Genomic DNA, 19060 nt, shown 5'->3' with positions numbered 1-19060 from the left:
TTTGTTGGGGTGGAATTGCATCTGTGATCGTTGTGAAGAATTCTCCGGTTGCTCTTCTCGTCGACGATTGATGGAACGGGGGCCAATCAGGGATCCATCAGAAGGGGCCAGGGCCCCTGTGACCCAGCCCATAGACGGTGACGTCAACTGTGTGATTAACAACATTCTTCAAAATATCTGGTTTTAGATATTGTTCAAAACCAGATGTTGATGGTTTTGTTCAACAGAACAAAGACAGAACATTTTGGATAAAATAAATGTTAAAACTTAAGAGGTTCAGTTCCTTAAAACAATTCTTTATAGACTTTAGTCTTACAGATATTTGTGATCATTTCAGATTTTAATGCCATCACGTGTCACTGAAGTCACAAGTTTAGGTTTTGAACATGATGCTACATTTTTTAAAGGTACGTGGTTGCAAACAATTTATTTTAGCTACATTTAAAAAGAAAAAGTTGGAAGTTAATGAACTAAAAATTTTATTTATTTAAATGTAGCTTGAATATATTGATTGAACCACACACCTTGAAACATTTTGTCAGTTCACTGAATATTTCTTGAATAAAAAATGACAACAAATGAACACATTGATATTTTTTATATTATCTAAGATAGTCATGACATTTATTTAAACTAAAAATTAAAACCCCTTTATTGTGCTAAATACAATTTCTAAAGGGATCCTTAAAGAAACATACTTTCCAATATAGCTGTATAGCACCTTAATGGTGTCATAAATAACCTTTTTAATGATGTATTCAGTTTATGAAGATTAGTATGTTCATATATTTGTATTATTAATATTATTTGTATATATTTTATTTATTTATTTTTTGTTTTACTCCTCTGTCTGGTCATGCTTTCATTAGACATTTTCTTTACACATAATCATCATTTCACAATGCAAGATTATTGTAACTTGTAATGAGAAACTGTTTAATCACACAAGATCATGACTACATCTCCTTTTAGTGGAGTAAGTTTAGCAATCTTTTCCATCAGTGGCAAACAATGATAAAATATATGTTAAATCAATTCTTGTTCCTGAATCAAAATGACTGCAGAATAATGGTCCGTGGTCCGTGTACCTTCGTATAATTCGTTTTTAAATTTAATATTGAAATCTGAAAAATGAAAAACTGCACATTTTTCGTTTTTCATTTGTCCAAAACAAAACGAAAAATCAAGAAATCGGCTTCATTTTTTCGTTTTTACGTTCAGGGACAGAAAACGATTAAACAACTTGAATATCCGATCCCTACATGTGGGCGGTAATGAAACGCCCCTCTCCGCTGATTGGTCAACCAAACATTACAACATAATGATAGTCCTAAAAACATAATAAGAGTCCTACGAATTCTTAACGTGTTTATTTCTACTACATTTGATCTCTTTCTCTCCATCAAACAGCCAGATCAAAGAATAGCTTGACACAAACCATACAGAGGCAGAGCCTTTTGGTCCTTTGGCACACGGCTGCTTTATTATATTATCCTCAGGCCTCATACACTTACTGACTTTGTAAATAGACACAAAGGCATCATACACTACACGACTGAGGATCACACAATACCAGACTTTAAATTCCTTCTGATCACAACAAACTCACACAAATGTGCGCATTGACTGTACTGTAAATCTCTGGAAAATTGTTCTGCTAACAGATTACATTATCAGACTACAAACATGAAACACTTGTGATTAATCAGACTACAGTCACTGTTTCATGGATTTCTGTTGAGGTTTCCCAGTTATCATCTGTACGGGAGATCTTTGATCACATTTCTTCAGAGACGCACTTCTTTCTTCTGTAGATCTGTAGAACTTAAAACTGAATTTATTTGTTCATAATTCAAGAAAGTTGAAACATTGATGCTGTTATCTTCCTTTTTCACATAAGCATACAATATAAGTGAATATTACAAAAGAGATTTAACCCCCCAAAAAACTCTTTATTATCTGAAGAGTCTTTAATTGAAACTCATTCATCAGGGAGAGAAATATTGCAGAAAGACTAAAAACGTACAAATATGACAGCTAGCATCTGGTTATGGTTGTTATTAAGATGTTTCTCACGTTATCTAACTGTAATTATAGTATAACCGTAGAACTTATCTTTTACTCCTGTGATTAAATATTGAGACATGATGAAAGATGAAAGCAGGAAGATCCAGAGCTACAGATTACTGACTATTGATCGATAAGATCCTCAGAGGAGAAGAACAGCTGAAGAAAGGAAAGAGTGTGTGAGTGAAGGAGGTTGTGAATGTGTGTAGATGTGTGTTAGTTACAGGATCAGAGAATGACACTGTTCCTCTCTCATAGTCCAGATTCACTCTCACACGATCAAGATTACGATTAACACGAACACCAGAACCTGGAGACAGTCCATACCACACACTCCAGACACCAGTGTAGAAGAAACCCCTTCCCTTCCTCTGGTTTGATGCTGTAGTTACTCCAAGACTCCAGAATGAACTCTGTTTAAGCTCCACATCCCAGCAGTGTGTTCCTGAGTTAAAACCCTTTGAACCCAGAACACAGGGATGAGAGTTAAATCTCTCTGGATTATCAGGAAGGGATTGATTACCGCTGTATCTCACACTGGTCAGATCATCAGACAGAACGAGACGAGGATGAGCCGTGTTTGGATCCAGAATCACAGGAGCTGATGACACACAATCAACAGATCATGATCAAGAGTGAACACAACACAGATGATTCGTTTCTTATAAAGCAAACATACAATAATTAAATGTGCTTGAAAAAAATCTGCATCAGTATCAGCCACTTTACTTGATAATTATTCAGTAATTAAAATAAATGTTGAATAATAAAAAAAACAGCAAAAGAAAATCTACAAAAAAATAAAATAAAATTATTAGAAAAATTGTTTTAGCAACTACTTGAAATAAAATTAATTAACAAAACTGAATAGATTTTTTTACAGTAATAAAAATACAAAAACATTAAAATAAAAAATAAAAATATTAAATCATACTTAAAAATTCTGTTAAAGAAAGTAGTATATAAACACCAAAATAAAAACAGTTTTTTTAGAAATGTTTCTGTCCGTCTGATCAAATAAAGAGTCTTAAAAACTGCTGAAATCACTTCTGTGTGTTTCGTGAGACTGAAAATGAAAGTGAAGCGCACTGAATTTTGGGATTGATTATTTCTAGAAGTGAGCTGCTGATTTTGGTGCAGTAGATGATCAGGTTCTTCACAGATAATGCTGAAATCTGTCAATATTGCATCATTTCCAGTGTGTGTGTATGAAGCTCAGATCTTCTGCAGTCAGACTCACTGTTCTGGACGATGTCCTGCATCTTCTTCCAGACTCTGAAGGACAGGTTCCCCAAGTAACGTGGCACATGAATCAAAGCTCCAGAAGGAGTCTGTGGATCCGGCTGTGATGAGATCTGGACTCTGGAAGAACATTCAGCATCAGAACTGAAGTGACTCTGGATCAGACGCAGAGAGAGAGAAGATCACTCACCTTTCCATCGAGACTGGAAACTCCTGCAGAACAAACACACCATTGATCAATCAAGAACAATCAATCAATCAGTCAATCAGTCAATCAACAATCAATCAGTCAATCAGTCAATCAACCATCAATCAATCAACCAATCAACAACTCAATCAATCAATCAATTAATCAACAACTCAATCAATCAATCAATCATCAACCAACCAATCAATCAATCAACCAATCAATCAAGTAATCAATCAATCATCAACCAACCAACCAATCAATCAATCAATCAGTCAATCAGTGTATGCTGTTACATCAGACCTTCAGAAAGCAGACGTCACTGGCTTTCATCTTCTCCTCCGTGTCTTTGATTGTGTGTGAAAGAGCTGAGATGTGTCTGTTCATCTCCTCCAGCTTCTCCTTCATCATCTGCTTCTTCTGCTCCTCTTCCTCTCTCAGTGCAGTGATTGTAGCTTCTTCTTCATCTCTGAGAAACTGATGAAGCTTCTCAAACTGCTGTTTAATCTGACGCTCTGTGTGCTCAGCTTGAGACTGAAATCAAACCACATTCACTTCAATCGTCTCCATCAACACACATTGTAGACCACATTTTTATATATATATAAATAATTGATATGTATTTGTGAAGTTTTAGTTCATGATGAAGTTATATACACTGCATGAGTTAAAGTCTGCATGAACATGTTAGGATCATATTTCTGTACCTTGTAAGGAATTTGGTCAGTGGTATATAAACTATGGTCACTGTTAAAGCCCCAGAGAAACGAACATACAGCTGGCAAAGACAACAAGTCTCTCTCCTATGCCTGATACATATGACAATAAAGATTTTTGACAAGGCAACTGGTATGTAGCCCTGTGATTGAATTGTAAGGGGGACAAAGACATTTGGCGCCACGAACAGGATCTCCATTTCAGACATTTGTCTCAAATATCACGATTCATCAGGTAAGACATTTTTCTTTTTCCTAAAAATAAATCTAAGTCGGCCTGATGACATATGTGATGTTGAGACGGTGACAGAAACTGCTGAAAATAATTTTAAAATACCAGTTGTGTTGCCAATAAATGTGTCAGACATAGTTAAATTTAAGTAATTTAATTTGATGTAACTTATTGAGTTGTTCTGATCAGTGGACTTCCAAAATATTTGAATGAAGCTGGGGTAAAAGTGGATCTTTTAGATAGAAAAAAGACCATTTAGTCAAATTTTCAGGAGAATAAGCCATAATGCGATTTAGCACGAAAACGCAGTTTCAGGGCACCGAAATCGAACATTTTTGAAAACTACGGCCAGGGTGAGCATTTTCAGAAACGCCGGTTGCAGTGTTGTCGTGTGGACAGTATAACCGGAGTTTTTGCCTTGCGACGTCAGAGTGTGCGCCGTTATCCGCTGTGTTTGACGTCAGATTGTGCACCGCTGACTGCTTCTGATTGGCCAAGGTGACTTTACAATTTGGGTTATATCGCCGCCTGCTGGTGTGGCATGCTCTTGACAGCGCTTGATAGCATGTTTTTGCGTTTTCATGTGGACGGGATTTTTTTTTAAACGCAGGAGGAAAAACTCTGTGTGGACTAGGCCTTAGAAAAAGTGTGGGGAAGTGCTATGAGTTGTGAGATTAGAAGCGGTTTAAAGTGGCGGGTCTGCGTTAAAGGTAGTGCTGTTTTGAGAACCCTAAAATGTTTAAACACGTTAAAGTAAAAAGGTACCTTTATGAATTATAGTGGATAGAATTGTGGGCCTTCTGATTTTGACAGTAAAGCTGTTCAATATTTGGGAAAGAGACAGATCAGCTCAACTGAAAAAAAAAAAGGAAATTATAAGAAAATTTTGGATTTAACTTTTTTTTTTTTGAGTTGTCATCTAGAGAGAAAGAAAAGAGAGGGGCAGGACCCATCCCTTCAGCAGTCAACACACACACACACACACACACACACACACACTCACTCACACGCACACACAGAGTTAAATAGATCCCTGCTGCTGAGAGCCTGAAACACAGATCCTCTGCAAAAATGACAGAGACTGGCTGCAATAGCAGAACTATATCTGCTTGGTACTTGGAAAAGAAGAACAAGAAGCAAGCAAGTAAGGACTGAATGTTGCTGCTTTTTTGGATGAACAGTTTAAATGGTTCATGGTCCAAAAAGACTCAGTCAAGTTGAAAGTCTTTCCGATTCTGGCAGCCCAGTGGATTGTGAAACAAGGTGGAATTTGTTGCAGTTCCATCGTCAATAATGACAACCCAATGGATAGACTTGTGGGTTGATGACCAGAGACGACCCCTGGGTCTTTGGAGAGCCTAAGATGAGTTCCGAAAAGAAATCAAAGAAATCCTGGGCAGCGGTAAGATTCCTTTCACATCAGTAACATTGATTAAGCAAAAAGATAATGAATCTCCAGATGAATATGCCCTGCGTAAATGGAATTGCTGTGCTAAGAAAGAACCAGACAGAGATGATGTATAGTTTACTGACACACTGGTGGATGGTTTTAGCACAAAATATCAACAAGCCTTATTACTTAGAGTCAATCCAGGAGAATCATTTGACCAAATTATGCAATGGGCTGGTCGTCTAGATATGGCTATTAAATCAAACAAGAATGAAGGAAACAGGCCGAATCGAAGTGGAGTGGCATTCGTTCAATCCAACAGCGATGCAGATAAGATGTTGAAGGTCTGCCACAATTGTGGAAATTGGGCTAAAGGAGGTGGAGCAGAAGGTAAAGGCCCATCATTTAAACAGGTAAATGCCAAAAACAATGCTTAAAACATCTCGAGGAAAGACATGGACTGAAGCACAAGTTTGTCAGCTCATTGAGGGAATTTTGCGTCCCCAATAGGAATCAGTGGCCCCCTGTAAGAGTAAGAAAGAGACAATCGATTTTTCATCCCTGCTTTGATGGGGGCCATTCATGTGACTGTCTAATCGATTCGGGAGCCTCGCTCTCCATAACTGGTTTGAGCTTACCTACAACACATGAAATTATAGAAGTTGAAGGAGTTGGAGGAGATATCATGATATTTAAAAAAAGTATACAGTATTGCAGTTCCTCTGCAAATACATGAAGATGAAGTCCTATGGACACCTTTCTGGGTGGGGCCGAATTCACAAGGAAGTCTCATAGGAATGGACATTCTACCATTGTTAAACATGATTATAATTACTGACAGTTGTCAAATAGCTACAGCAGCTGGAATAATACCACATGAAGATCGCACATGTAATATAAGTTTTGTTGGTGTAGTTAAACCAGTCACCAGAGACTGGGTAAAAGAAGGTGTGTGGGGTCTTCTGTGTGGTTTATATCCAGATGTTTGGGCTAAACAGAAATTGGATTGTGTAAAAGCCATTGACCCTGTTATTATTGAGGGACCGATACATGCCCCTCATAAACAATACCCCATTCGACCAGAAGCAAGACAAGCTGTGGTAGATATTGTGGCAGATTTGGAAGCTGAGGGAATTGTGGCTAAGCCCTGCTACCATTCTGAATGATATTCCAGGGAATGCAAGAATCTTCATGGTCTTAGATGTGCTGTCAGCTTTCTGGTCTATACCTATTGATGAAAAATCTCAAGAAAAATTGGCCTTCACTGTTGGTGCAACCCAGTATGTTTGGACTAGACTTCCACAAGGTCTTAATATTTCTCCTGTTGTATTTCACAGAGCCCTGGGCCAGTTCTTAACTGAACGAAAAGATGAAATTGAGAGTTCAGGAAATTTTTGCCTCCAATATGTTGATGACTTGTTGATTGCAAGCCCAGACAAGAATAGTCACATATATGCTCTAAATATTACTCTGCAAGCTCTAAGAAAAGGAGGATTCAAGGTTAACCCTGACAAAGCACAGCTGGCCAAAACTAAAGTTATTTATTTAGGCCAAGAAATATCTGCTAAAGGAAGGAGATTGACAACAGAGCGTTAATTACAGGGATCTGGAAGGTGATGGGACTTTTCAACTACTGTCGTCAGTATATACCTGATTTTGCCAGCCTCACTAGTCCTCTCGTTGATCTGTATAAAGTGGGGAAGCATGGAGTGGAAAAATAGAATGGACACCAGAAGCTGAGGAAGCATTTACCTCTATGAAAGAGAAACTGATTTCAGTCCCAGCCTTGGGACTTCCTGATGGTCGTTTGCCATTTCATTTGTGGACCAGGGTGGTGTCAAAACCAGGTGATCAATACAAACCAGTTGGTTACTTTTCCACAAAGATTCCTGTTACCATGATAGGTCAACCACGATATATACAAGCCCTTGATGGTGCCACATGGGCAGTGAATGCTGTGGAAAATCTGATAGGTGCACAAACCATCACATTGCACACTCCACACAGTATAGTAACGCTGTTGAACAACACAAGCATCAAAACAATTACTGATTCGAGAAGAGCAAAATGGGAAGCAGCTTTGCTGAACAAGGACTTGAGAGTGGAAATCATCAGAGACACTTCCCTTAACCCTGCAACAATGATGCTGGACCACATGAGGGAACACCACACGAGTGTGAAAAACAAGTAGAGGAAGAAAGCCTTGGTCCAGTTAATTCAATCCCTCTTAAAAATCCAGATAAAGAGTTATGGGTCTATGGATCCAGTAATTACATTGATGGGAAACGACACACTGGATGGGCTGTAGTGGAGGCTGATGGAACTGTTGTGAAGAAAGGAGCTCTTCCGGGGCAATTTTCGGCACAGGTATCTGAGCTCATAGTGTTTACGGAAGCTCTTATACTATCAGAAGGAGATTGAGTCAACATCTATACAGATATTCGTTATGCTTTCGGCGTGGTACATGACTATTTTGCCTTATGGAAAAGACGTGGTCTTATCACTAGCAATGGGAGTGAAATACAACATACTTCCATAATTCATTTCTTGACTGTAGCATACCACTTACCAAGAGAAGCAGCCGTGAGCAAGGTAAAATCACATCAATCTGACAAATCCAAATAAAGTCAAGGAAACACGGCAGCAGATGTAGCAGCTAGAGAAGCAGCTTTACTTTCACCTACTCCTGTCACCTTGGTTCAAGAAAACAGAAAAGATAATCCTGAGCTCCATCTTCTGTCATATCACACAGAGACAGAAGAAGAGAAACGAACATACAGCTGGCAAAGTCAACAGGTTTCTCTCCTATGCCTGATACATATGACAATAAAGATTTTTGACAAGGCAACTGGTATGCGGCCCTGTGATTGAATTGTAAAGGGGATAAAGATTGATTTTAGATCAACACACATCAACACAATCACATCATTCAGATCTGAGAGAAACTCAGAGACAGACATATAACAGATCCAGAAGCAGATTGATGACTTCATTTTCACAAATAATCAACTGGAGTCCATTATATTAAATATATCAGATCATAACTGTATATAGTGATCTACAGCTGTAATGAAAATGACTCTTGTTACAATCCCCTGCTCTTCAGAAATCAGAAATGGAGGATTGTGAATCTCCTGAACCTCTGAACCATGTAGTTCCTTAAGAACCATTGTATGATATTACCAAAAATATCCTTCTGGGGCCACCCTTCTTAGAGAAGGATGTTGACTGATATTTTGCTCATTTTGAAAGAGTAGCAACCACACAAAGAAGTGTTGCAACTTATGTCACAGTGTGTGTTACATTCTGTCACCGATGGAGTTTCGGTTCCTTGCCACTGTCGCCTCTGGCTTGCTTAGTTGGGGTCACTTCATCTACAGCGATATCGTAGACTTGATTGCTAATAAACGCACAGGCACTATTTAAACTGAACAGAGATGACATCACTGAATACAATGATGAACGGCCTTTAACTGTCATTTTGCATTATTGACACACTGTTTTCCTAAAGAATGTTGTTCAGTTGCTTTGACGCAATGTATTTAGTTTGAAGCGCTATATAAATAAACACTGTTTTACTTCCTTGCTCATTTTCAAGTATCCTACTGGCTCTACGCACCTGCAGTACAAGGACATATTTTTACTCTTTGGAGCGCTACAATTTTCTCAAGTTTTACATGTTGGTACAGCACCATCTATTAAATAGCATGCATATCATGTTAATCCTAGGAAGAGGGAAATATTAGGTAAGGAAGTCGAATATCTTTTAACTCACGATCTTGCTGAGCCCAGTTTCAGTGCATGGATCTCCTTTGTCTGCTGTTTAATGAGCCAGATGGGATGTAATGTTTTTGCACCGACTATAGAAAGCTTAATGGGGTTAAAAATCCTGACTTTTATAATTTACCACGGTGTAATAATTGCCTTGATAGAGTTGGCTCAGTTCAAATTTGTTATCCGGAAAGGATACTGGCAGGCAGTGGTGTATTGTAACAAAGTATTATTACTTTATTACAATACACCACTGCCTGCCAGTATCCTTTCCGGAGAACAAATATTTACTTAAATTACTTAAATATTTTTGGAGTATCTGTACTTTACTTGAGTGTTTATATTTCAGCCAACTTTTACTTTTACTCCACTACATTTCCTAATTAAACGTTTTACTTTTACTCCAATTAATTTCCCAAAGTATATTTGTTACTTACTACAAAATAGTCTAAAGTAAGAAGAACATGGACTACATGTAGCAGTTGTGTATTTAGGAAATTACTTTGTGATTCCACTTGCCATGACCATATTTGGGGTTTCCTGCCACCATGCTGAATTGGGGGGTTGGCGCACTTTGCTGCTTACCAGTCTGCATGAGATGTCACAGCGGTAGGTCACGCAAGTTTTTGCAGCGAATCAATTAGGGCCGTATTTCATGTAACGGATGAACACAAATGATATATCTGTATGATTGTGATCTAAAGCCCCTCTGTAATGCGCACTCACATGTTTTGTTGATTATTTTTCTTTACTGAAGTTTCTTTTTAATATCTGTAATTTTCTCTTTCTCAGCGTCCTGCATTGCTGCAGCACGCTGGTTTATGTGCTGCACGAGTCCTCATATTTCCATTTGAGTTATACAGGTACATGTTCCATTGTTATATGTTCGTAAAATGTGCTTTAGTGAAAGTAAATTGCACCAGTCTGCATGAGATGTCACAGCGCGTCGTGCATTGCTGCCGCATGGTGGTTTATGTGCTGCACGAGTCCTCATATTTCCATTTGTGTTACACAGAATAAACGAGGATCTGCTGGCAAGAATTTTCGTAGTCTTTCTTTCGTTTAAACACATTGCAGAAAACACCGCTACAACTGGTGCCGTGATCGTTGCTTCACTCTTCGTGGGATCGTACATTACACGCGAGTGGAGAAGTTGCCGGGGTGTTAGGCCAATGAGTGCACCGCTGCAACGTGACTGAGTGGATGAAAGGTTCGCCATAACTGTTTTTGACAATATTATCTGTGAACTGGATACCTGATTCGTGAAATCTTCTTAAGTATTTAGTGGACTGAAATATATTGATTTATGTATTGAATTCATTCTTTAAAGGACTTTAAATACTACCTTGGGTTAATTTAGAGTGTTAATCGTTGGAATTCTGAATTATATTGTTGATTCTAATTCTATTTTTGTTATTGTAAAAAGAAAAAATAAGTCAGTTACAAGAAGCATTGTGATTTGAATAGTTGATTCTGATATGGAGGGATTTAATAGTCAGAATGGTATGGGAAGGGGGTTTACTGAGGTTTGCGCATGCACATCAGATTGGTGGGGCTGATAAAATAGGTCCACTTTTCTCAACCCCTATTCACACAAGAAGTGTTGATGTGCAGACACCTATTGTGTCACAGTCTTCTGCCATCTCGGATGATTCTGTGCAATTATCTGATTTGAATGCTGTGCCGCTGAATCTGATTAATGACAGTGAAACAGTGATTGACCAGAATATTGTCACCTGTCTTGAATCTGGGGTTTTTGGCCAAAACAAACAAAGTGATTCAACTTTTAATATGAGTGAATTGTCAAAAGTTAGATTGGTTGTTAAGCATGATGTTAATGAGCCTCAATGTTTCAGAGGTGATGGGGAGGAGAAAATTTCTGTTGATGAGTGGGTGGAGAGTGTAAAAGTGTACTTGAGGAAGCATGAAGTGCCCTCAAGAGACCAAGCTGACGAAGTACTAACTAAGTTGCAGGGCAGAGCACGTGATGTGGTGAAGGTTGGACTGAGAAGTAACCCATTGATCGACCTCAGTAAGGGTCCAAAGCCAGTTTTTGACCTGCTCAAACAACATTGTGGTGAAACTGTGTGCTCATGCATGCCATTGGCAGATTTTTACACCACATTGCCTTTGCAAAACGAGAAGCCATTCAACAATTGTATTCGGCTGCACAATGCTATTGACGTTGCTGTGGAAGGACTGAAGAGACAGGGGAAAACTTTAGATGACCCCTTTCGTGAAGTTACTGTAATGTTCATCAGGAACTGTCCGGATCCAGAGCTGTCTCTTATATTCAAATGTAAGCCACTGCACGACTGGGCTGCAGCTGATGTGCAGGTTAGACTGGATGAGTACCAAAGGGAGAATAAGCTTCAACAATGCAAGTCTAACACACATGTGAGTAGCATTGCATGCCATGCTCAGTCAACTGACGTTTTGTGTGCCCACGGTCATGGTTTGGAGACTGCTGCTGCTGTGGTTCCTCCATCCCAGGTGACTGAGCAGTCTACTCAAGATCAGTCATTGAGTTGAGTGATCAGTCTTTTGGAATGATCTTTTGGATCAGGGATCTTGTCAGCAGACAACAAGAGTGTTCAGACCTCAGCATAAAAGGAAGGACTCCTGTACCCAGACAAAATGCAACATGCAAATTATGTGGTGATGCAAGTCATGATACTTTTTCGCACTGTCGTATAAACTGTCTTTGCTTTAACTGTCATGCCTCTGGCCACAGAGCATAAGCTTGCTCTGCAGGGACTGCCAACAAACCACAAGCTCAACAGAGTAGTCTGGACTCTGGCCAGCTGGGAAACTAGATGGCCCACATGAGGAGGGGACAAGTGGAGGGCCATGTGTACATGTGCCCTGACAGTGAGGATATTGACTTAGAATCTGTTTATTCTGACTTTTGCAGTAATGTTGATGATAAGACAAAAGTGATTTTTCAAAATGTGCAGAGACTAAACACAAATGATGAATTGTTCTTTACTGATGTCTTGGTACAGGATGTTGTTTTGCTTCGAGGGATGCTTGATAGTGGGTCTATGGCCTGCACTATGAGTTCTTGTGCCCTTTCAAAACTCATGAAAGCAAATGTACTTTCCTCCGATGATGTAGTCCCAACAATGCTCACACTGATTGGCTGTGGTGGTCAAAGAACAAGCCCACAGGGAGTATGTGATGTCCAGATGAAAGTATTGAACTGCTCCTTCTATGTACCTGCCTTAATAGTTGATGGGCAAGACGCTGACCTAATTTTGGGAAGTAATGTTATAAAACATCTCATTCATGACATGAAAGTATCCAGTGATTTCTGGGGGAAAGTATCTGATTCACAAGGCAAAGATCCTGATGCAGATGCTTTGATGCAACTCTTGTGCAATGTTGAGTCATGGAAAGAAATGGATCCCTCTACGAAAGTAGGAACTGTAAAACTGAAGCATGCTGTCACTTTAGAACCCATGAAAGAACATATAGTGTGGGGAAAGTTGTCCAGTGACAAAACCCTTTCTGCAGGCAGTACAGTCATTGTGGAGCCTAGCACAGCTCGCACTGCACCAAGAAATGTGTTGGTGGGCAGGATAGTCGTGTCTTTATGGGGTGATGGCAGTACCCCAGTTAAAGTTATCAACCCATCAAACAATCCTATCGACGCAAATGCAAGCTGGCTGATGTTTTCACCTGCATGGCGCTTGATGACTTTGACTGTCTTAACGTGTCATTTCAACAGGTGAAAGATCTGCAGTGTAATGAAGTGGACACTGAAGGACTGGCAAATTGCAGTAGTAATTCATGTGAAATGGAGAGACAACACTACATGCTGCATGGTCTTACTGGCTCAGCACTGTCTAGCCTGGGGCTCCAGGATATTGACACTGACTCAAACTCTTTGACACCTTACTGGAGAGGGAAGTTGGTTGAGCTGTTGGTTAAGTATGAATCAATATTTTCTCGTCATGGTTTAGACTGTTGCAAGGCCAAAGGCTTTGTTCATAGAATCTGCCTAAGCGATACTAAACCCTTCCGACTTCCCTACAGAAGATTGTCACCATCACATTATGAGAAACTGCATGAGGCCCTGGATGACATGGAGGAGCGCGACATAATCAGAAAGTCAGCGAGTGATTATGCATCACCTCTGGTGTTAGTCTGGAAGAGGAATTGTGATCTGAGGCTGTGCACAGACTTCCGCTGGCTAAATGCGCACACCGTTAAAGATGCACATCCTCTTCCACACCAAGCGGACGCACTTGCAGCTCTGGGTGGTAACGCATTCTTTTCTACAATGGACTTAACATCAGGTTATTATAATGTGGAGGTGCATGAGGATGACAAGAGATTCACAGCTTTTACTATGCCATTTGGTCTCTATGAATATAACAGGCTTCCTCAGGGGCTATGTAATAGCCCTGCGACATTCATGAGAATGATGATGAGCATATTTGGTGACCAGAACTTTATGAGCATGCTGTGTTATCTCGATGACATCCTCGTTTTCGCCCCTGATGAACAGCTTGCTTTGGAATGACTAGACATGGTTTTCCAAAGACTTCAGGCTCACAATCTAAAACTGTCCCAAAAGAAGTGTAATTTTATGAAATTGTCTGTTAAGTTCCTTGGTCACATTGTGAGTAGTGATGGCGTGGCCACAGATCCTGAAAAGGTCAGAGCTATTGTTGACATCACAGAACAGGATCTTATGGAAGATGGCAGTAACATTCCATCACAGACGAAAATAAGGACGTTTTTGGGGATGGTGGTTTTCTACCAGCAGTATATCGAAAGTTGTTCTCGCGTTGGTAGACCCCTGTTTGCTTTTAAATCAGGCATGAGAAAACCAAGGCATAACAAGGGCCAGAAACGTGTAACAGCAGGCAGAAAACTTATCTTTTCTGACTGGACTCAGGAATGTAGAGATGCTTTTGGTGCACTGAAACAGGCTTTACTCGAAAGAGTCATTTTGGCCCATCCAGATTTTAATAAACCTTTCTTGCTGTCTGTTGATGCTTCCAGTAATGGGCTTGGGGCGGTGCTTAGGGGTGGGTGGGGAGGTCCCTCGCCCCATAGCCTTTGCTAGCAAGTCACTTAATTATGCCCAATCTAAATATCCAGCACACAGGCTAGAGTTTTTTGCTCTCAAATTGGCAGTTTGTGACAAATTTAGTCACTGGCTCAAGGGTCAGCAGTTCTCAGTGTGGACGGACAACAACCCACTGACCTACATTCTTACAAAACCTTAGTTGGATGCTTGCGAGCAAAGATGGGTTGCAAAGCTTGCTCCATATAATTTCTATATCAAATACATCCCTGGGCCTAAGAACGTAGTTGCAGATGCCCTTAGCCGTGAACCGTTTGTGCGACCCAGCATGTTCCACCGACTTACCAGAGTGCCCTATGGAGCTTTATTGGAGGAATCTCAAGTAGTGAACCCAGAGAATGTCCAGGATGTGTTCCGCTGGTCATGTTACCCTTTCGAGAAACAAGCACAAGACGAGCCATGTTCAGATATTGAGGTGAATCATGTTGTTTCCTATGAGAAATCTTTTGTCTCTCGGGAGGACGTTTCTGCCATTTTGAACAGCAGTAGGCAACAGGAAAATCATGTTCAACAATATGCTTACCTGCTGCCACAGTTGATTGAGTCAATTATACCATCTCAGCCATTGGACCATCCAGTATTGTCAAGGCAGGAGCTGACAGAATTACAACATGCTGATCCTGTTCTGTTTTATCTTGTGGAGCGCAAGTGTAGGCCATCTAGGAAGGAGTGGAGTAAGGAATCACCTAGCGAACAGTAGCGAACTTTTGACAGTAGCGAAACAGCTATGGGACACCTTTTTCTGCATCTACGGCTTCCCTGAGCGAGTACATTCTGACCAGGGAGCCAATTTTGAAAGCAATCTGATTTTCTGAAATGCTTCAGCTTGCAGGTGTTCAAAAATCCCATACGACCCCTTACCAACAATGGGTAATGGGACAGTTGAGAGATTTAACCGCACATTAGGCAACATGAGTCGTGCCTTGCCACCTAAAGCTAAGCACAAATAGCCTCAAATGTTGAAGTCTCTCACTTTTTGCTATAATGCAACGATTCATGAAACGACCAGTTATCCTCCATTCCAGTTGATGTTCGGTAGAACTCCATGGTTGCCTGTTGACATGATGTTTGACTCTGCACTTCTTGATGAACAGGTGGTTGACTATGACCGATATGTGCAGTCTTTCAGAGATGATCTTGCACAGGCTATGAAACTAGCCCAATGCTCTGCTTCAAAACAACAGCAGAGGCAAGCAAACCTCTACAATAAGAAGCTCAAATTTGCTCCAGTGAATATTGGCGACAGGGTACTCCTGGCCAATAAGGGAGAGCGTGGCAAGAGAAAGACTGCTGATAGATGGGAGAGTCACATCTACATAGTGACGGGAATGAACGATGAAGTCCATACATTCCGAATCAGAAATAGTGCGACTGGTACTGAAAAAGTTGTTCATAGAAATCTCATTATGCCAGTGAACTTCCTACCTCTGCAAAAGGACATGTCTGATGATGATACTTGTAAGAATTTCACCTCAAGCAGGTCAAGTTTGTCTATGAATGGAAATGTAGAGCTTGGTTTACCTGTTGATGAGCTGGACGAGAGAACTGTGTCATGGGTGTCTGAGCTCACAGTTTCGCAAGACGCTGGCCCCTCTGAATCTGATTCTGTCCAGTTAAGTATAGTTGACCAGCCTACTTCCCTGACTGTTTCATGTGATGCAGACGACAGTAGACAGACAATTGAGACCAACTGCAGGTCTTTGACACATGGAACTGACGATGACAAGAACATTGTTCAGGCTGCTAAAGGTGTAAATACTGATAATTTAGCCGCTGACCATTTACAGCAATGTTCCAGAGCACTTTCCGGTCAGGGTGGGTCTCTGACAGTCACAACCAGATGTGGGAGGGTGGTTAAACCAGTCATTAGACTGATTCAGAATATGCATCAGAACGTTTTTTCTGGGTTGTAGTTTTTTTTTTTTTCGCATGGTTGTTCCTGTATATAAAACTGATTAACTACGAGGGTAAAATTGTGATTGAATTGAGATGTATTGAATATTTGTGATTTATGGTACCTTGTGAGGAGGAAGAGTATGTTATAGACTTGTGTATTTACAGGTTAAGGCTGCCACCTTGTGGGTCATTATTGAAATGGCAGTGATTGTGTTAAGTATTGTTTGGCAAACGATATTTGAGCAAATGGGGCATCTGTAGTTGGGAGTCTGTTCACGGAAACAACAGAGTAAAGACATGTTCGGTAGTTTCTGCTCAGTCTGTTTATTGTCTTCCACACGATACACCACAAATGGCGACGAGGATATTAAATGAATACCACGGCATAAATGGACTGTAAGAGTCACGTACACTGGTCGTAGTAAAAAAAAAAAAAAAAAAGTGAGTTTATTTTTTTTTCCGGAGGAACCAGGCACGTGTTTGGATTAGTAGTTAGCATCGGAAAAAAATCAGCCATGGCTGTGCAAATCGGTCGTGTGGATGAATACAATGACGCAAAGGAGGATTTTGAGTCATATCTGGAACGTCTGGAACAGTGGATGTTGGCGAATGAAATCAAGGATGAAAAGAAGGTGTGTGTGTTTCTTTCGGTGATTGGGGCTGATGCTTATAAGCTGCTGAAGAATCTGGTGTCGCCAACAGTACCGAGTGCTATGGAGTACGCTGATCTGGTGAGAGCACTGAGCACACATTACAAGCCGGCGCCGATTGTAATCGCGGAACGGTTTCGGTTCCAGAAGCGTAATCAGAAAGAGAGTGAAACTGTCTCTGATTATGTGGTGGCTTTGAGGCAGCTATCAGCTACCTGTGTTTTTGGACAGTACCTGGATGATGCGCTAAGAGATCGTTTTGTGAGTGGATTACGCTCGGATGCCGTGCAGCGCAGATTGCTTTCTGAAAAGGATCTGACTTTCCCAAAGGCTTGTGAGATTGCAGTCGCAATGGAACTGGCGTCAAAGAAATCAATGGAATTTTCTGGACACAGCGAGCCTCATCAGGTAAATGCCCTGTCAGGTGCAAGCTTTTATGAGAAGGGGAGGAAAGGACAGTTTAGACGACAAAATGATAATAAAGCACAAAGCAAAGGCCAAAAAGGAGTAAAAAATTACTTTGGGACACAACAACAGACATTCTACCGATGTGGGGGAAAACACTCAGCACGTGACTGCAGATTTAAAAATGAAAAGTGTCATACCTGCTCCAAAATTGGACATATAGCCCGTGCATGTAGAAAGGGAAAAGCCATTTCTCAAACTCAGTATGTGGAAGCTGAAGGAAATGCATACAGAGAGGATGAAGAGGCTGAACATTTTGGAGTGTATACAGTATACTCCACCTCAAGCTGTGAAAAGGGGTACACAGTGGATGTCGCACTGGGTGATAAGAGTACAACAATGCTACTGGATACAGGGTCAGCTGTGTCAGTGGTATCTGAGGATTTCTACCAGACGAATCTGAACAAATTCAGTTTAAAACCAGCCCCCGAGTTAAAGCTAAAATCATATTCAGGCCAAAGTATCGCTGTTCGAGGATACATCAGGATACCAGTGAAGTATGAAACACAGCAAGTCACCTTACCTCTGGTCATTGTAAAGGGAAGTAGACCAGCTCTGATTGGTAGGAACTGGCTAAAGGAACTACACCTGAACTGGAAACAGATTTTCCACTGTACACAGGGTGCTTACACAGGTAGAGGGGACCCCAGGAGTCAACGAGGTGTTACAGCACCACCAGGCAGTGTTCTCTGAGAACCAAGGCTGCATAGAGGGTTTTAAAGCCAAAATCCGCGTAAAACCAGGCACCACACCAATCTTTTGCAAAGCTCGCCCAGTTCCTTACGCATTAAAGGAAGCAGTAGAAAAGGAGCTGGACAGGTTGGAGAAAATGGAAGTGATTTCAAAGATTGAGAAAAGTGAGTGGGCCTCTCCGATAGTCACCGTGCCAAAGGCAGATAAAACAATTAGGATTTGTGGTGACTACAAGGTCAGTATTAATCGGTGTATGGAAGAGCAGACATACCCACTACCTAACACTGAAGATCTGTTTGCTACTTTAGCAGGAGGAACATCATTCAGTAAGCTTGACCTCTCTCATGCCTACCAGCAGCTGATGTTAGACGAAGAGTCAGAGAAGTATTTGACAGTCAACACTCATAAGGGCCTGTACAAATTTCATCGCCTCAGCTATGGTGTTTCCAGCGCGCCTGCAATTTTTCAGTCTGTTATGGACCAGATCTTACAAGGGCTGGATCATGTGACATGTTTTTTGGATGATATTCTCATCACTGCTTCATCTGAGGAGAAGCATTTAAAAAGACTGGATGAAGTGCTCACACGTCTGGAAAAACATGGAGTCCGAGTGAAACTGTCTAAATGTCAGTTTTTTCAGAGCAGTGTGGAGT

The 19060-nt window shown here is 40.6% G+C and overlaps 1 protein-coding gene across 1 annotated transcript in view; it reads right to left on the bottom strand.

Annotated features, from left to right (window-relative positions):
- Positions 1–1654: 1654 nt before the first annotated feature.
- Positions 1655–19060, bottom strand: part of LOC132161129 (nuclear factor 7, ovary-like) — a 28802-nt gene continuing 11396 nt past the window's right edge. Inside the window, exons 3-6 of the mRNA XM_059570981.1 lie at positions 3800–4030; positions 3500–3522; positions 3308–3429; positions 1655–2668 (exon numbers count right to left, since the gene is read on the bottom strand). Coding sequence (XP_059426964.1) covers positions 2184–2668; positions 3308–3429; positions 3500–3522; positions 3800–4030 — 861 coding nt within the window. The 3' untranslated portion in view covers positions 1655–2183. The remainder of the gene's footprint in view (positions 2669–3307; positions 3430–3499; positions 3523–3799; positions 4031–19060) is intronic.

This window comes from Carassius carassius, chromosome 1, assembly GCF_963082965.1.
Source record: "Carassius carassius chromosome 1, fCarCar2.1, whole genome shotgun sequence".
NCBI lineage: Eukaryota > Metazoa > Chordata > Actinopteri > Cypriniformes > Cyprinidae > Carassius > Carassius carassius.
The sequence above is the reverse complement of the archived record's forward strand: the minus strand, read 5'-3'. Positions and strand labels throughout refer to the sequence as shown.